Source organism: Engraulis encrasicolus, chromosome 4, assembly GCF_034702125.1.
Source record: "Engraulis encrasicolus isolate BLACKSEA-1 chromosome 4, IST_EnEncr_1.0, whole genome shotgun sequence".
Lineage (NCBI taxonomy): Eukaryota > Metazoa > Chordata > Actinopteri > Clupeiformes > Engraulidae > Engraulis > Engraulis encrasicolus.
This window is the reverse complement of record NC_085860.1, coordinates 52,112,893-52,132,892: the sequence shown is the minus strand read 5'-3', so window position 1 is coordinate 52,132,892 and position 20,000 is coordinate 52,112,893. Positions and strand designations below refer to the sequence as shown.

General features: G+C 42.3%; 1 protein-coding gene across 1 annotated transcript in view; it reads left to right on the top strand.

Moving 5' to 3' along the window:
* The window catches only part of LOC134447953 (carboxylesterase 5A-like), a 21,268-nt gene extending 1,274 nt beyond the window's left edge, over window positions 1-19,994 (top strand). Inside the window, exons 2-13 of the mRNA XM_063197685.1 lie at window positions 1,418-1,613; window positions 6,507-6,645; window positions 8,004-8,137; window positions 9,119-9,275; window positions 9,778-9,882; window positions 13,740-13,844; window positions 15,700-15,837; window positions 16,503-16,586; window positions 17,384-17,525; window positions 17,935-18,084; window positions 19,430-19,502; window positions 19,950-19,994. Coding sequence (XP_063053755.1) covers window positions 1,418-1,613; window positions 6,507-6,645; window positions 8,004-8,137; window positions 9,119-9,275; window positions 9,778-9,882; window positions 13,740-13,844; window positions 15,700-15,837; window positions 16,503-16,586; window positions 17,384-17,525; window positions 17,935-18,084; window positions 19,430-19,502; window positions 19,950-19,962 — 1,436 coding nt within the window. The 3' untranslated portion in view covers window positions 19,963-19,994. The remainder of the gene's footprint in view (window positions 1-1,417; window positions 1,614-6,506; window positions 6,646-8,003; window positions 8,138-9,118; window positions 9,276-9,777; window positions 9,883-13,739; window positions 13,845-15,699; window positions 15,838-16,502; window positions 16,587-17,383; window positions 17,526-17,934; window positions 18,085-19,429; window positions 19,503-19,949) is intronic.
* Window positions 19,995-20,000: the final 6 nt, after the last annotated feature.

Below are 20,000 nucleotides of genomic sequence, written 5' to 3'. Positions count from 1 at the left end.
CAAAGGAGTGTGAAGAAATAATTGTATCGACATGTCCGAAACAAAGTATGCATAGCATTGCAGAGATCCTCTTCAGAAGTAGATTGTGAAGATATTTGAGTTACAGTATTTATAATAGTAATACAATTATTGTCATTGAATGATATAATAATTTTTATATAACAACAACAACAACAATAGTAATAACTAGAATCACTGAGAGAGTGCAAAAAAAGCCCAGTTGGCAATCTGGCAACACTGCCCCCGCCATCTTGTTATGGGGGAAACACTGCAATCTGGCAACACTGCCCCCGCTGGCCATCTTGTTATGGGGGAAACACTGCTTGAATCAACATCAACTACCGGTAGGCAATATGCAAATCATCCTGTAGGTCAGACGTGGGCAAACTCAGGCCCGGGGGCCACATGCGGCCCACTGAGCCATTTCATGTGGCCCCCAGAGCCTTTACAAGAAACTTTTAAATCCAAATTCAAACGGTTACTCAACATTCTTAAAATGCTACCTAAAACAAGAGTATTGCGAATTTAAGATTCATCTAAGTACATTTAATTACAGTAAAATGTGCAGAAATATCACTGCTGCAAGTTATGTCAACTTACACCATGTTTTATTATTGACACGGGCAAGTTGACTCTGGCATCCGGCCCTTTGGTCAATATTCTAAAGCCAATGCGGCCCTCGAGCCAAAACAATTGCCCACCAGGTGGGGGTGCAACAGAGTCCTTGCTGATTGTGTGACAAACATACCGTGCCGAGTGACTGGCGGGGCTATTTACTATTTGCTGAAAATCCTCAACTTGCTTTGACAGTACAGAGATCCTTAAGTAACAGATTAAAACATAGCCTTTGCAGTTTTGGTGACAGTAATGTTATAACATAGCTTCTGCGCTAAGGGGTTAAACCGATTATTTTTTTAAACTAGAGATGCACCTGATCCGGTTCCGGATCCGGCAGGATAATAGGGATTTTCACAGGATCTGGGTCCGGCAGGATCTCAAGCAATGGATCCGGTATCCGGTAGATCCTAGAAATCAGGATCTGATGCATCTCTAGTTTTTACGTAGCCTAGGCTTTTCAGTCAGGCTTTCACAACCCCTATCGCTGCATGGAGTGAAAGCCCTTTGGAAGCGGCCGTTGCAGGCAGTGTGGAAGTAAGCCAAATGAGTCGAAAAATAGCTTGAGCCAGCGTAATAAAAAGGGCCCACGTGTGCGAGTAGACTATGTGTTTCAACCCTTTTGTAGGATCCGGTATGCGGTTCCGCATCCGGCAGGATCTTGAGCAGTGGATCCAGTATCCGGCAGGATCCTAAAAATTAGGATCCGGCAGGATCCTAAAAATTAGGATCCGGTGCATCTCTACTTTAAACGTAGAGTGACCATGTAAACAAAGCTATTGATTCACTTTGATCTCTACAGACTCCGCTCCTGTGGTGTCTGTGAAGAATGGAACTCTCCGCGGAGCCTCCATGAGCGTGAAGGGCTCTGATAAGCTGGTGCAGCAGTATTTGGGGATCCCCTTCGCCCGACCCCCCCTGGGCAACCTTCGCTTTGCCCCCCCTGAACCTGCAGAGTCCTGGGAGGGGGAGAGGGACGCCACGCAGCAGCCTAACGTGTGGGTAACAGAGATGAAGCGTAACTAGGGATGCAAACGATTAATCGACTTTAATCGATCAATGCATTAATCGATTAAAAAAAACATTAATCGCAATTAATCGACAATTCAACTGACAAGAGACCCAGGTGAAATGGGCATGTGAAGAGTGTGTGTGAAGAGGGGTGTGAATAGTGGGAATATTTTAATCACCCTTGGATTAAAGATGTGGAAATAGAATTAATTGAAATGTGGTATTTTATCTCAATTTTTAATTAAAATGTTTAGTTTTAATAGTTTTTTTCGAGAAACATTGAGATTTTCGGGGGGAAAAGCTGCTTATCAATTAATCGTAAGTCGATCGATAAGGCTATCAACTAATGATTAATGAATTAATCGATAATTTGCATCCCTAAGCCTAACTCATTTGTATGAAGACTTGGTCAAAAAGGCTGACGTTGGGCAGCAGTGGCCTAGTGGTTAGAGAGTTGGTCATTCAATCAAGGGGTTGCCGGTTCAAATCCCCCCCCCCCCCGACCTCTTCCTACATCTCCATCCATGGCTGAAGTGGCCTTGAGCAAGGCACCTAAGACCATATTGCTCCAGGGACTGTAACCAATACCCTGAAAAATAATATTTGTAAGTCGCTTTGAATAAATGAAAGCGTCAGTTAAGTGCAATGTAATATAATACATACTAAGGAGAGACCGATACATATATCGGTATTGGGCCGATATTTGCACTTTCTAAGTGTACCGGTCTTGGCCGATACGCGTGTGGTTTTGGCCGATACGCAATATTTCTTATTTTATGTCATTCGGGTTTTTTTTTAAGTACCAAGGCACTTTCTTTTTTTATTACTTGATTGTAAGACATTACTTGATTGTTAGAGTGGGTGTTCAAATGTTACAAGTTCTACCTCAATTTGATAATGTTAAAGGAATGTTTATTTTTGACTTGAGACCTGGAATATTTGTCATTTTTTTACTTTTTTTTTTTTTTTTTAACCCATATCGGCCCCAAATATCGGGTATCGGAAATCGGGTATCGGCCAAGGGTGATGGGAAAAAAAATCGGTATCGCACCGGCCATTAAAAAACCTGTATCGGTCGACCCCTAATACATACTGTACATAAAAGTGCATTACATTACAGTACACTAATATCTTGTTCATACGGGCCACTGGCCATTGATGGATCCCATTGACTTTTCATGGGAAGACGCGAAATGCATTGTGGGGACCATTGGTCCCATTGGGCCCAAGCAACCGTCAATGGGCAATGTCCATCTGAACGAAAAGTTTATTTTGCTTTGTTTACTTTACTTTGTTTGGTTTTCTTTTAAGTAAAGTGACAGTTATCAGTTACGGCATATGATTGATTGCAGCCCATGGAGCAATGCGAGATGAATAGCCTTGCTCAAGGACACCACACGTTCAGTTATACTACACACAACTCAAACACAATTAAAATGCTTTTATAAAGCACATTAAGCATCTCTGTACTCCCTTTTATAACCTGGAAGTGAAACAGCACATTATACGTATGTGTTTTTTAATTTAACAACCAACAAACTCTTTAGATAGGGTCCCCGTTACAAATTAGCTGTTACCAGAATGGAAATGACCAAGAATGTGTTACATATTAGTTCTTTAGTACTAGGAACTTTTCAATGAACTATATAGGCTATGTTGTATAAAGATACAGTTGAGGACGATATTATTGGCCTCCCTCCTGAAATTAGACATTTCTCTTGATTTCTCAGTGAGACTGACCATACTGAACCGTTTCTGTTATTCTGTAAACAAATACACTGATGGAGATAATGTCCAATGAGTTGAATTTGCATTTCTCTATCGTTATAATGAATTTAAACAAAAAAGGGCAAAAATAACGAGGACAAAATTATTAGCCCCCTGATTATTAATAGTCAATATGACGCCATTTATGAACCAAAACTGACAGCAGGCACTTTGATCAGTTGTTATCTAGGTTGGCACATGCCCCACTAGGGATTTTGGCCCATTTCCTCACTGCAAAGTGTTCTAGCTGGTCCAAATTGCAGGGATGCTGAGCATAGACATTTGCCACAGACTCTCAGTGGGATTGAGGACTGGACTTTGAGCAGGTCATTCCAGTATCATGGTTTCAGTGTCCTTGAATAACCTCTGAACTAATTTAAATGTTTACTTTGGGTTACAATGTTGTTGGAGGACCCAGCAATCCAGATCCAGACCCAGACTCCCTGTGGCTGAGGCTGAATAACAGTCTAACAACGTGATGCCCCCATCACTATGTGTAATTGTGGAAACTGCTTAGTCTCATTAGACCAAAGAAGCATTGGACACCTCTGTGTGAATAGTGGGAACATTTAAATCACCCTTGGATTAAAGATGTGGAAATTTAATTGAAATGTGGTACAGTATATCACGAAAGTGAATACACCCCTCACAGTTTTGCAGAGTTTTGAGTATATCTTTTCATAGGAAAGCATTACAGAAATGTAACTTTGACACAATGATTAGTGACCTTTTAACAACATATTTAACCGCTTAAATTTCTTGTTCACTCAGAAAAAAACAAAATACAGCCATTAATGTTTGAACATGTACTCACAAAAGTGAGTACACCCCAGATTAAAATCCGGTAGAGAAGGGGCTATGTTGGCTCGAATCGTCTCGAAATGAAACGAAATGAAAAGGGATGACAAGGGAGGTCATCAGTGTGCGTTTCAACCCTTCTTTGCATTGAACTTTTAAATTTTGAGTCTGCATCTGGCTTAAATAGATTGGTGTGACATTTGAATGCAATCCTATGGAGAATATCATGATCTGCTTCAGTAGTCACAGTGCATGTTGACATGCATGTTTCTTTTAGGTGTATTTCAGATTGCCAATGTTGACAGCATTCATGCATCCCCAAACCATGTCAGTCCCACTACCATGCTTGGCTTATGAGAGGATAAACCTTTTTTGTAAAACTCACTTGTTTACCACCACACATGCTTGACACCATCTAAAGCACATTTGTTTATCTTGGTCTCTTCAGACCACACGACATGGTTCCAGTGATCCATATCCTTGGTCTGTTCATCTCTCTTGAGACCAAGATAAACAAATTTGCTTTAGATGGTGTCAAGCATGTGTGGTGGTAAACAAGTGAGTTTTACAAAAAAGGTTTATCCTCTCATAAGCCAAGCATGGTAGTGGGACTGACATGGTTTGGGGATGCATGAATGCTGTAAACATTGGCAATCTGAAATACACCTAAAAGAAACATACATGTCAACATGCACTGTGACTACTGAAGCAGATCATGATATTCTCCATAGGATTGCATTCAAATCTCACACCAATCTATTTAAGCCAGATGCAGACTCAAAATGTAAAAATTCAATGCAAAGAAAGGTTGAAACGCACACTGATGACCTCCCTTGTCATCCCTTTTCATTTCGAGACGATTCGAGCCAACACAGCCCTTCTCTACCGGATTTTAATCTGGGGTGTACTCACTTTTGTGAGTACATGTTCAAACATGAATGGCTGTATTTTGTTTTTTTCTGAGTGAACAAGAAATTTAAGCGGTTAAATATGTTGTTAAAAGGTCACTAATCATTGTGTCAAACTGAAATTTCTGTAATGCTTTCCTATGAAAAGATATACTCAAAAATCTGCAAAACTGTGAGGGGTGTATTCACTTTCGTGATATACTGTATTTTATCTCAATCTTTAATTAAAATGTTTCGTTTTAATAGTTTTTTTCGAGAAACATTGAGATTTTGGGGGGGGGAAACGCCGGTTATCAATTAATCGTAAGTCGATTGATAAGGCAATCAACTAATGATTAATGAATTAATTGACCATTTGCATCCCTAAGCGTAACTCATTTGTATGAAGACTTGGTCAAAAAGGCTAATGAGGGGCAGCCGTGGCCTAGTGGTTGGAGAGTTGGTCTTTCAATCTAGGGGTTGCAGGTTGCCCTGATCTCTCCCTACATCTCCATCCATGGCTGAAGTGCCCTTAAGCAAGGCACCTAAGACCACATTGCTCCAGGGACTGTAACCAATACCCTGACAAATAATAGCTGTAAGTCGCTTTGAATAAAATGAAAGCGTCAGCTAAGTAGAATGTAATGTAATACATACTGTACATAAAAGTGCATTGCATTACAGTACACTAATATGGTGTTCGTACGGACACTGACCATTCATGGATCCCATTGACTTTTCGTGGGCAGACACGAAATGCATTGTGGGGACCATTGGCCCCGTTGGGCCCAAGCAACCGTCAATGGGCAATGTCCATCTGAACGAAAAGTTTATTTTGCTTTGTTTACTTTACTTTGTTTAGTTTTCTTTTATCAAACGTGACAGTTATCAGTTACTGCATATTATTGATTGCAGCCCATGGAGCAATGCGAGGCGAATAGCGTTGCTCAAGGACACCACACGTTCAGTTATACTACACACAACTCAAACACAATTAAAATGCTTTTATAAAGCACATTAAGCATCACTGTACTCCCTGTTATAACCTGGAAGTGAAACAGCACATTATACGTATGTGTTTTTTTAATTTAACAACCAACAAACTCTTTTGATAGGGTCCCTGTTACAAATTAGCTGTTGAATGGAAAATGACTAAGAATGTGTTACATATTAGTTCTTTGGACTTTTCAATGAACTATATAGGCTATGTTGTATAAAGACATGTTGAACCTTTATGAATACTTCAATAGAATTTGTTACGCACGTGACATTTCTTGATATATATAATTTTGTTTAATTTTAAGTAACTGGGACAAATTGATTCAACATCATTAGGCCTATATATCTAATGTATCTGTTATCTGTTATGTGACTGCTTTGCTATCTTCATTGCTGATACTAATGATGATGGTACACATTGTGTTATAGATGTCTGCAGGTTCGAGAAGATCTATCCAAGATGTCGTCGTTCATGGGCATAGAGTACACCGTCCCAGCAGTGTCTGAGGACTGCCTCTACTTAAACATCTACACTCCTGCAAAGCCCACAGACACAGAGAAACTACCCGTGAGTGCTCACAAACTCTAGTACCACCCAGCTGAGTTGCTGCCAGGTTACAGTGTCACAATGGCAATGGACATTTCACTGGTGGCCTTTCATACAGTACATAGCCTACTGTATATTTGGAAAGCCGTGAAAGTGAATGCCAACCTGGGAAAGCTCGTTTCAAGTCAAGTCAAGTTGGTTTTATTGTCAATTTCTTTACATGCACTGGTCATACAAAGAATTTGAAATTACATTTCTTGCTTTCCCATGCAGACATAGACTAATCTATTTATTGTCAATTTCTTTACATGCACTGGTCATACAAAGAATTTGAAATTACATTTCTTGCTTTCCCATACAGACATAGACTAATCTATGTCCTTACCTAGATTAGTCTATGTCTGTATGGGAAAGCAAGAAATGTAATTTCAAATTCTTTGTATGACCAGTGCATGTAAAGAAATTGACAATAAAACCAACTTGACTTGACTTGAAACTCCAATTCCCATTGTCATTGTAACACAGCACTCTACAGCGCACAAGTGAACACTGCACCCTGCACATACTGCATTGCGAAATTGCATTTATGCCTCACCCGTGGTGACCCAAGGTGGCAGCCCTCAATGGCGCACCAAGGGAGGAGTGTGGCGGGACGGTACCATGCTCAGGGTACCGTAGTCGTTAGTGGTGTGGATTGGCACTGCCCTCACGATCCGATTCGATCGCGATTCGGTAGGTAGCGATTCTATTCTATTCGATTCGATGCGATCCGATCCAATTCAATTCTACAGTGCATTGCAATGCATTACATTTATACTGAAAGCAAAGCAAATGTTTCATCAGTCATGATGAGACAATACAAATAGTCAGATACAGAGCAACAATTTATTGGCTGTTTTCTGTATCAGTCTGTATCAGTCTTGCAATGCTTTGAAGTGCTTTTATTTAATTTAACAGTCATTTGCTCCCGAAATATCCATGGAAGTAATTGAAACTTAAAAAAAATGCCGGATCGATTCTGGAATTTGCCGGATCGATTCTCGATCCTCCATGCCCCGCATTGGATTGCATCGCTGAATCGATCATTGTTGACACCACTAGTAGTCATGGAGGAGGATGGGGGAGAGCACTGATTAGTTACTCCCCCCACCAACATGGCGGGTCGGGAGTCGAATCAGCAACCTTTGGGCTACAAGTTTGAAGCCCTAACCGCTTACCCATGCCTGCCGTAAGCTGCCATTTCAAAGGCAGCTAGGATTTTCAGGAAACCACTTCATGGAGATAACATCATTTTTCTGAGAGAAATGGTTGTGAAGTATTTAAGATGCTTGTTAGGCATTTAACCTCCTGTAACCCTCCTGCAACCCACTGTAACTCAGGTGTTTCTGTGGATCCACGGTGGTGGTTTTCGGCTTGGCGCTGCCTCCCAGTATGACGGCTCAATCCTGGCAGCTTATGAGAACATGGTGGTGGTCATCGTCCAGTATCGCCTGGACATGCTAGGCTTCCTCAGGTAACATTGTGTGTGGGGGAGGGGTCCTATAGATAAGGTGTCGGGATGGGGGATACTTTGTCTCCTTACTGATACAATTTGGGTAGTCATTTAAAAAAAATTAGTTGTACCTTTCTCCTGCTCTTCCAGCACATTCTCTTACTCTGGTGACATTAGGTCTAGTTCCAAGCTAGCAATTATCATTGAATCTTATGGGAACAGCTACTTGCTAGCTAGCTGGTCCCATTTGATTCAATTATATGCTAGCATGGAGGTCGAATTTCCGCTGCCTGAATCACAGAACGGCAGGAAGTAGCCTACAGGAGGAAGGTAACACTCATGTGTTCAGGGATTCACAAAAACTAGGGTGCTTCGTCCGGACGTGCCTACGTCTAGTGATGCGCATCCTCGTTGCCGAACTGCAGTGGGCACTGCACTGGGACTCACTAGTTTCAAACAAGAGCAACAAGCGATTTAGGATTAAGTTTAGGGTTAAGGTTAGGTTTAGGGTTAAGGTTAGGTTTAGGGTTAAGGTTAGGGTTAGGTTTAGGGTTATGATTAGGGACGGTATGGACGGTTGTCATGGCGACGATTCAAACGTCGTCGGCAACAAGGTCGCGCGTAGCTATTGTGACGTAGGCACGTAATACCGCCTCCGGACGAAACAACCTAGAATTTGTTTGTCCCCATGTGTTCAGCTCAAGGGAAGGTGTAGAATAGCCTGGTTCTCGCCGACGGTGCGTGTGTAGGCCTACACAAGGGGGCTCCGGAGCTACACACACGCACCGTTGGTGAGAACCAGGCTAGGTGTAGAATGGTGGAGTATCGCTTTAATGTCTGCATGCATGCAGTTGTGGCCAATATTTTTGACTTGTCCTGCAATGTCTGTGGTATTATGTGTAGGCCTAATAACGTTGGCTGCTAGACTTAAATTCCTTTGGGATCAATAAAGTTACGCTACTACTACTGTACTAGTGACGTTATGTTCTTGTTCGACTAAAGTGTTGGGGATGAGCAAAACCCTGAGGGCAACTGGGGGTTCCTGGACCAGTTAGCTGCTCTGAAGTGGGTGCAGGAGAACATTGAGAGCTTCGGCGGAGACCCCAACTCTGTCACCATCGCAGGGCAGTCGGTTGGAGGAGAGAGTGCCTCTTTCCTGGTGGGTTCAAAGAATCAAGAGAATCTTCTATCTTGTGTCTTAAGACAAAACATTGCATATTCAATATCACGGATGGACTGGGACCAAAAACCAATCTGTAGTTCAATCTGTAGTTCAAATGGGACGTTCCTTCCTGATAAAATGCCCCTCTGACCTCATCATAAGCATGCCAACGCCCTCCACCAAGCAACATGATGTTAACGTTGATGAAAACAGCACTGTCTAATAATAGTAATACTACTATTTTCTGTATGTTTTTAATGATTATGCTGTATGGTTATTATAGTATTCCAGAATGATGGGGGGGCTTCCATTAACTCTGAATATACCTTCCCAACACCCCCATTCGTGCCCCCATCTAAGCTGTCTTGCTCTCAATGCCCCCCTAAGGTGTCTTTAACGCCCTCTACTCTAGAGATGGGAACTAGTATCCTGTACCTAAATACCTAAAATAAAAGTGCCAGCTAAGTGTGATGTATAAATGTAACCGATCTGTTGCTAGGTGCTGTCTCCCCTCAGCAAAGGGCTGTTTCACAGAGTCATATTGCAGAGCGCCGTGGCAACAGTGTCAGGACCCTACACCCACAAAAGATTAAATGATGCCAAGGTGAGCATCTTGTGACTACAACGGCCTTGAAATGCACAGTAAGAAAATGGTTGTCATCAGGGTGCGATTTGTCGGAAAACCAGAAGGGGGATATGTTTCAGATTTTAAGCAATATCAATGAAGTTACATTGAACTGTGATAAAATCATGTCAAAAAAGTGGCAATGTCAAGACCAGAAGGGGGGACAATCCCCCCCATCCCCCCTTCAAATCGCACCCTGGTTGTCATTATTTCAGAGTAAACTTGTATAAAATCCATATAGAGTATTTACAATACTGTGGAGACTCAAATCATTCTAATAGTGAGAAAGTTAATACCATGTTTGAGTGGGACCAAATGTTATGTGAAATTGAGTTAATTTTAACTCTTTTAAAGGGACACTGTGTGAGATTTTAGTTGTTTATTTCCGGAATTCATGCTGCCCATTCACTAATGTGACCTTTTTCATGAATACTTCCACCAGCATCAAATTCCAAGTATTCATTATGACTGGAAAAATTGCACTTTTCATTCATGAAAAGGGGGATGTTCTCCATGGTCCGCCATTTTGAATTTCCAAAAATAGCCATTTTTAGCTGCAAAAATGACTGTACTTGGACCATACTAGAAAATATTTGTTTAATACTTAGTAAACTTTCATGTAAAGATCAAATTTGGCAATAGGCAGCCCAATTTCAATGAGCAGCATAGTTGCAGTACCTTTTTTGACCATTTCTTGCACAGTGTCCCTTTAAGAGCTAGTCACAAATATAAATACTGCATGCCTTGACAAAAACAATCGCATCAACTGATGTAGAGACTTGAAAATGTCTTTGTGCCTTGATTCAATGGTAAGAGCTTTGTCAAACCACTGACAAAGTGTGGAGTTATTTCGAGCTGGTTTTAGGGGTGTGAAAACATTATCTTACCTAGGCCTACGACAACATTACCTTCAAGTTTGGGCAGGGTCCCCCATTCACTAACAATTGCAGTGATATCGACCAAGACATAAAAAATGGGCAACGTAGTGCAACGGGCTAGCTCAGGACTGCTCCTCACTAACCATACAAACTCTGCTTGACCTTTTACTGTACCCAGTAGCGGCCGGTGGATGGGAAAACAGGCAGGGCAGAAATTTTGGCGATCAAGTCCATAATAATAAAATCAATACTGTATCATTTACGAGTTGCATTGCGTGTGTAGGCAAGACAGGAGAGCGTTTACGCAGTGTTTGGTGTGTTAGTAAAACACCACCGTGATACACCGCACTTATCAGGCATGCGCGTTATCTGTTCAACTTCTGTTCTGAAGAAAGCTGTTTTTGACAGTTCTCTCCACGCAGCTCTTGCTCATTTAAGCAGAGCGACTGCAGACATGTTAAGAAATTATAAGAAAAATGCTTTGTCCGCTCGCGGAGTTGGAGTTTGTGACAAGCAACACGACAAGAATATGCACTCCACGCAACCGGACAGCACGAACAATCAGGAAAACTAAGGCTAGCACAGCATCGTAGCATTTGCCAAAGCAGAGCAAAACTTGTGTGCAAACATACTCGTTTGAAATGTAGAAGCATTTTTGTAGACCAACATGCGAAACAAACTGTCCTCAAGTAGGCCTAGGCTACTACAGTACAAACTGCTGCTGCCTATAGACGAGTGATCTCGCCTTCACCGTTCGTACATTTCTTTGGATGCAACCAAATCAACAAGCCCTGCAACACTATTCAATTCAGTCAGTCGTCCTCTTGCTGCCGGTTCAAATGTACCACAGAACCAAATGCTACCAATACCGGGAAAGGACATGCCTATTTTCGAAACGAGTAGCCATGGTTAAAAGTTAACTGGGGAATTGTGCATTCAGCCACTGAAGCTCACTATCCAACAGAGTCGCTCCTGTTCTGCAATGCTAGGCTGGACCGTGTGCAGGTGTATTTTTTAGCTTGCTTTCGGGGACACAGCAGACAATACTGAGCACAAAGAGCTGTCAACAACATCCCAAGCTCAACGAGGTCAGATATTTCATTAAATCACTTCCAGTTTCCCTATTTTACAAAGACTTGATTCATAATCCCTCACGCTTTGTTTAAACTATGTAGTAAGCCCAACACAGCTTCTCAGAGAATGTCATCAGCTAGTCGGCTACGTGGGGGTAGCAGCAGCAGACTTTACGAAGCATTTGCTTGCTGTCTCAACATTGCAAGCCCACAAATTTCATTAAATAACAGACAGACAGTTACCCATTATGCAAAGACTTCGGTCATAAAACCTTAAACTTTGCAATAGCAAATATACAAACTGTACCTACCCCAAACGTGAATCCTTAACCAGCCAACACATATCCTTCGTCAAATCCGACATGGTTATCCGTTTAATCCACCGATTTTGTGAGGGAAATTTGCGGCAATGGAGTTAATAAAATCCCACAGGTTAGAGATGAGCGGAGTAATATGTTTGTTGTGTCTTTTTCAAAGCAGGCAGGGCCACCAACCTGTCATTGGTCAGGGCAGATCATACATCTGCCCTGATAGCGCCCATAAAGTCGCGCTTATGTTATGATATTATGCTAAGTAGGCTACAGTGCTAATTTTGTAGAATGGGATCGGGGCGAGGGGGCCGGGCTTAGCTGAGGCGGCGAGAAATCTGCCCAGGCCAGTGGCCATAGACAGTAACGTTAAACAGCCACACTGGATGTAAACTTGACTTCTCAACAAAAATAAAACCCGATTCCACTCGCAAAGCTCGTCACAAACCACAACATTGATGTAATACGATTCCCAGTGTGATTGAGGTTGCAATACATATTTTATCTACAATTTCTGAATGGATCTATTTTTCTCAGAGGAAGAATCTTTGGAGGGGCACTGCCCATCTGCCCTTAATGAACCGGCCGCGCCTGACTGTACCCTTTTTCAGTTTATCTGCCTACGCAACTGAATCCTCTTTTCTGATTGGCTGATGGGGTTGCAACTAATTCCCTATAACCTGTCAGGCGTCAAACGTGCGAAAGGGGAGAGTTATTAAAAATGACCCTAGCGTGGGTGTGGGGATATTAGCCATCCCTGCGCAGCAGCACTTGCGTTTTACTTAGGTAACACAGTGAACAACTATACTGACGACTAGCTAAGCATAAGAGAAACACTTGGACAACATCTTCTCCGTTGGCTGGCATTCTTTATACTGCTTGCAACTGACTCAGCCGTTTATTCAAACACACATATAAAGCATGTAGTGGTGCGCATGCACACCTGCATTGGTACTGACGTCATCACGTCATACACATCTAATTGGATGCTGGTTAACATGGCTTTGCCCATATAACAAAATATGCTTAACAGTGGGGAATCTCTCTCTCTTTCTCTCTCTCTCTTTTACGCACAAAGTTGACAGGTAGCCTGTGATGATCAGCAGGGGGAAATAGACGCGTGATGCGACATGTGTTGATTCAGCATGTAGAAATGCTTCGCAAGTTTTTGTTTTTAAACATCCATCCCGCCGTGGTATAGGGCCAAAGGAAAATTAAATAATCACATCTTCGGCAGGCTACCAAATGAAGATTCTAGGCGCGTCAAGTTGGACGCCCGCACAGCAACATTCTATCTTGATAGAACATGGTTCCTACAACTTCACAGACAATAATAGATTAAAAAAGTACCCCACCATAACGGTAGATAAGCGGGATAACGGCCTTCGAGGTTGACCGGTTATAGAAATGAATGGCTTGGCGGAGGCTGCGCGCGTCGCCAAAGTTCGGAGCCGCCGCCTCGCCATTAATTTCGTATAACCAGTCACCTCGTCGGCCGTTATCCCGCTTATCTACCGTTATGGTTTCAACTTGTACTGAACTATTATTTGAATCTGTTCCTGTACTAATGAATGCAGATGAAAGCGGCTAAGCTGACAGGATGTGACCCCAGCTCAGCAGAGGTCCTGGTCAAGTGTCTCCGGGAGAAAACGGAGGAGGAGCTGCTTGCAGCCATGAAACAGGTAAGATATATGTTAGCTACAAAAAATGATAATAAAACGGTATGAATAATGCACATGTTACTATCAGTACAGAGCTGTCAGTACATTGCTATACTGCACTTGCAGCCATGAAACAGGTAAGGCCTGGCTGCATGTAGAAGACAAGTGTAAAACAAAATACAGAAACACTTTACTAGACGGCGGTGTCATAGGCATGTCATTACGTAAGGGTTAACGTTCGGCGAGAAGGTCGCTACCGTGGAATAGTAGCACGACAGAGAGAATCTTTAGACCCCGACGCGGAGCGGAGGGGTCTTGTTCTCTCTGAAGTGCTGCTATTCCACAAAGCGACCGACTCGCCGAAAGTTAACCCGCTTATTATATGGATATACTTAAATGATTCACACATGGCGGGGACATTTCTTTAGGCCTATTTAATGTTAGGTATTATAGTTTTTAATGTCAAAAGATTGTTGCTGCGCAAAACAAAACAGTGCCGTTGTGGAACACCGCTAACAGCTAGGTAGCCAGGACAACAGGTGTTGTCTATCACAGCAGCTGATTAGAGTCTTGTTGAAAAGTCGCTTTAGCAGTGAAAAGTCTTGTTGCCATTGACAGCGGTCTGTTATAGACCAACCCGTCCGTTATCGAAAAATAACAGACGTGCGAACGTTGGGGAGCCCCGTTGAAATGAATGGAGCATTCGACCGATGACGTCACAACCATATAATAAAGTGTCATAATAGTGTCATGACACAGTCATAGATAAGTCATAAACATTATGTTACATGCCATAGGTTGTCTTTGCCATAACCGAATGTCACTTGAGGCCAAGAGTCATACAATGTTTATGACATGGACATAATCTTTATGACACGTGCAAAACTGTGCCATGACACTGTTATGAGTATGACACTGTAATGACATGCTTATGACACCATCGTCAAGTAAAGTGTTACCAAAATACAGTAAAAAGGCGTGGGAAAGTCATGACATGGCCAGGAACATGGTAGATAGATATCATCATCCTACACATTGTTGCAATGTGAGTAAAACTGATGATATTGCATTTATTTCACAATAAGTCTCTGTCCCTGTTCCTGTCTCACTTCCCTTACAATTAAAAATAAAATACAGCTTTTGACATTATGAGAAGGAGTAAGTAAAAAGATTAACCCTTTACATGGCAAGTGACTATATTTGATCACTTACAATCACTTACATCACTTTCACGCCACTTTCACACCTATTACAAATGTTCCTGTTATTACAAGGGTGTACAACCAGGTGGGTTATATCAGGAGAAATCAGGCTTTCACACAGATATCATGATATGTGACCAATCAGCAGTGGCCATTCTTGTGGCCATTCTTGTGATTAAGTGTTATTAAGTCCCACTACAGATATGACATTTTTTTTCATTATGTTTAAGAGACCCCGTTTTGCGTTTACATATACATGGACTTTTTTGTAAATACATCCATTTGGGCCTTTTGTGTACACGTAAACAGAACTTTAGCTCCCTAAAATGGATATTTTCAAAACTACATTTTAAATGAATTTCTAAAATGCAGCTGTCACAATAGGGTCTATATACATGTATAGCAGTGGTGTAGTCTACGTAGAACGCAGGTATACGCAGTATACCCACCTAAAATTTGATTGATCCATTATTTTGAATATCACAAATATATACAGTATAGCCACCTCAAAAAATGATCAAATATACAGTATACTCACCTCAAAAAAGTAAACTACACCACTGATGCATAGTGTCTTACAGTGTTTATATCGGCCTAAACGAATGAAAAATGTCTGTTTTTTAAGATATCTGCATACAGTTGTGTAACCAAGGCGTAAAATGGCGTCATTATAGCACATCCCTGTAAGTGCGACAGTAGATGGGAAGTTTCTGACGGCCCAAGCAGAGGAGGTGTTGAAAAGCAAAGACTTCCTGAAAGTCCCCGTTCTCTTGGGGGCGACCAACAACGAGGTGGGCTGGCAAGAACCAGAGGTGAGTTGTTTTGAGGAAGAACGCTCAATTCCAAACCGTTTGAAAAACAAGGTGCGAGCATCTGAATCAGCTCATTTGTTGTAGAGAAACCGCACTCTTAACTACAGTTTGCATGTTTCGTATTTGGTGTGTTACTTAGTGGGTCAATTGCTACGTTTACATGAGACATTTAATTCGGAATTAACTCACTTTAATTCTGAATAAAGCTTAATTCCACTTTGAAAACGCTATGTAAACATCTCTTAATTCTGAATTAAATGAAAGATCAAAGCAAACTTGACAGAACTATTAAATTCGGAATGATTAATTCTGAATTAAAAACATCATGTAAACGTAGCCAATGTCATGTTCACCCAGTAAATAAAAAAACAGGATTTGAGAATTGCAGAAGTTGAGAATTGCAGTTGCGGCTTTTCTACAACAAATAGGGCCAGATGTGAGCAACCCATCACACAAGACATTATCTCTGTAGTTCAGTCATACAACCAATATCCTTTATGATGCCGTATGCTGTCCTAGAGGGTACATAGTGGTAATTGTGTGACAAGTACAGAGAAGGACTTCTCTCTGCATGTGGGCACACACGTAATCAATACACTACGTATATCACTACACAAGTAAGTAATACAGCAGAGAAATCTTTCCTTTCAATTTTTGTCCAACAGCATTTTTTGCCTCGAGGGTGGGAGAAAGGCATCGATCGTGCAACACTACTCGATGGGCTGAAGGGAGGCTGGGACTCTGGAGCGGTGAGCCCTTTTCTCTCTTCTCTTCTTTTTGTGTGTCAGACACATGCCACATTCTCTAAGCTTTAATGTTTATTGCTTATTGATCCCCCTGCAGGAAAATTCCTCCTGTTATGCAAAGGAAAACCTCAAGTCACGTTAACCCATTTTACCCTCAGCCACCTGCAAAAAAAATGCCTGCTAAATGCCTAAGCCCTTTTTTGGAAAAGATGCCCTCAGCCTATAAAAACCTAAATAGCTCAGCCTCCGCAGCACATACAAACATGGAATAACTTGCAGTGCATTAGATTGTGTTAGAATGTTTTCATTCAGCTCTAACATACACACACTTTTCATTTAAAAAAATCTCAAATGTCATGTGCCTGAATGCTGCGTCCACGCAATATATACGCAATGTTCAGCATCAATGGGTTAAAGCTAATGTTCAGCATCAATGGGTTAAAGCTAATGTTCAGCATCAATGGGTTAAAGCTAATGTTCAGCATCAATGGGTTAAAGCTAATGTTCAGCATCAATGGGTTAAAGCTAATGTTCAGCATCAATGGGTTTAAGCTAATGTTCAGCATCAATGGGTTAAAGCTAATGTTCAGCATCAATGGGTTAAAGCTAATGTTCAGCATCAATGGGTTAAAGGTTTTTGGGAAACACAGTAAAGTGTAACTCTCTGGATCACAGATGCAAACAAGTGCAATCATAGATGGCAACCTCGGTTATGTGGGTAGGTTGAACCCTGCTTATTATAGGCCCTTGTTTCTGAAATGAGAGAGGCAAATGGCTAACCATACACTGGCTTCTTCCAGACACCAGAAGCATATGAGATCATGATAGACGAGTATCTTAAAGATGCCAAGACGCCAGAGGAGGCTCGCGACGCTAGCCTGCAGCTTCTGGGTGACTCGTTCTTCATCATGCCAGTCATACTTGCTGCCGACTACTTCAGAGGTAAACAAAAGCACACACCTGTAACCAAACATACCCATTCACAAATACAGAGTGTCCCATAAAAAAAAAAATTATACAGACCGTGCAGTGTACAGAACACACTGTCAGTTTCTGTGGTCATTAAACAGGGCCGGCCCAAGCCTTTATGGGGCCCTAAGCAAAATTTTATCCCGACCATACCAGTTCATTTCTTACTGGACCTTTGCTGCCAATGGGGGGGCCCTGGTGGCGTGAGGGCCCTAAGCCATCGCATAATTTGCCTATGCCTCGGGCTGGCCCTGTTATTACAAGTAATTTGACCGTTCTGTTCTCTGTGTACACAGATGCAGGTGTCCTCGTGTACAGAACACACTGTCGGTTTCGGTGGTTATGAAAAGTAATTTGAGTGTTCTGCTCCCTGTGTACACAGATGCCGGTGTCCCCGTGTTCCTGTACGAGTTTCAGCACCCACCGGAGATGCAGAAGGCCAGGCGGCCCAGCTTTGTAAAGGCCGACCATACTGACGACCTCCCCTTTATGTTCGGCGCCTGCTTCTGGAACGGACACGTGAAACTCAATGGTGAGAGCTCTTCACATATCCTTGCTGGCCTCGTGTTTTTGGTCTGCCCTGTCGCAATGTGTGACATTTGTGTCATTTTATCATATACGATGTGTAAGAATAGTTTTTGAGAAAATGCACGTCACCGACTTTCAGAAATCGTTTTGGGACTCTACTGCTATGCTAGGGGCCCCGGTTCTATTACAGACCAAGTCCCCTGTAATGCCCCTTAATGCACACCTTACCTTCTGAGGCACGATGTTATAGTCATTGAAAGGTTATTACCATAGTACTAATCCACAATGACATAACACAGGGCCTTAAGTAATGCACTACCACTAGGTCATTGCCATTCTGGCAACAACAAATGTATTACACTGTGTTTTAATGGGTTAAAAACATAATACAAACAGAAAACGTTTAGAACAACAGAATGCATTAGATTTGGTCGTGGGTTGGCTCTGATGTCATGGCAGAGAGCCTGGCCCATTGGTGGTCAGTGGTGGTCAGTGGTCAGAGCTCCAGTCTGGTAGGGGTGGGTTAGTCAGGCCGTGCCCTCCTAGTGACGGAACACCTTCGGCGTTGACGCTAGAGCACGCTAGTCAAGAGCAATGCAAGTACTTTCTGAGTTCCCGAAAAAATGGGAAACTCCTCCCACTTTGTCGGGAAGCAAACAACCATTAGCAAACCAAGAGAGGTGGGTCAGCCATTCCGTTTGGGAAATGGAAATTTTTGTGCTCTTTGTCAGACCAAGTCTCGAAGAGATTTGAAAGTCGATGATAATCAGGCTAGGGGTGGGTCTGAGTGGCCGGTGGGTGCTGGCAGTGGCACTGCTCTCTGTCGGCCTGGTCTAGCCAGTGTAACAGTCTACATCTAATGAATTGTGTGTGTCATGTGTTTAGAACCACGGAATGGATTACATTGGGTCGTGGGTTGGCTCTGATTGGCCCATTGGTGGTCAGTGGTCGTCAGGGGCCACATAACAGAAACTTCCCAAGTCTGAAATCCTATCTTATCTTGAGATAGGAAGGGATTTAGGATTTTTTTATTTTATTTTACTGTTCCTATCTTAAATTAGGATGAGCATTTAGGATTTTTTCTGTTATGTGGCCCCAGAGCTCCAGTTTGGTCGGGGTCTGAGTGGCAGTGGCCAATGGTTGCTGGCAGTGGCACTGCTCTCTGTCGGCCTGTTCTGGACATAGTCTTGTATTTGACTCAATGGTGTGTCGTGGTCTAGCCAGTGTAACAGTCTCATCTAATGGTGTGTCGTGGTCTAGCCAGTGTAACAGTCTCATCTAAGGTGTGTCGTGGTCTAGCCAGTGTAACAGTCTACATCTAATGAATTGTGTGTGTCATGTGTTTGCAGGCACAACCACTGAGGAGGAGAACCAGCTGTGCAAGACCATGATGTCATACTGGGGCAACTTCGCTCGCTCCGGGTGAGTGACACTGACCAAATGGTTTTGGTTTGGGTGCAGTTTAGCATTCTTTTGTTTAATTACGTTTGCAAACAAAGTTTGGTATTGAATGAGTGACACAGGTAGGCCTATTTTGCCTCTCTGAGTGCTTCTACCTGTAGTTAGTACAGTGGATTAACTGCTGAATGTAATGTCATGTACACGTGTTGAACATACATTATAAATGTACCTCTACCACAACTTTATACACCTCTGTAGTGGTATGTTTATTGCTAATTAAACCAACCTACGTACATTTCCTTGTTACTGAACAACTCCCCCAACTGTAAGGTTCACTTTGTAGCGAGTTTGTAGCAAACGGTTAATTAAAACCAACTTGAGCTGCTATTGTGTTTACTGTATGTCTCATCCTGCAGCAATCCAACTTGAGCTGCTATTGTGTGTTTACTGTATGTGTCCCCCTGCCAGCAATCCAACTTGAGCTGCTATTGTGAATACTGTATGTGTCCTCCTCAGCAA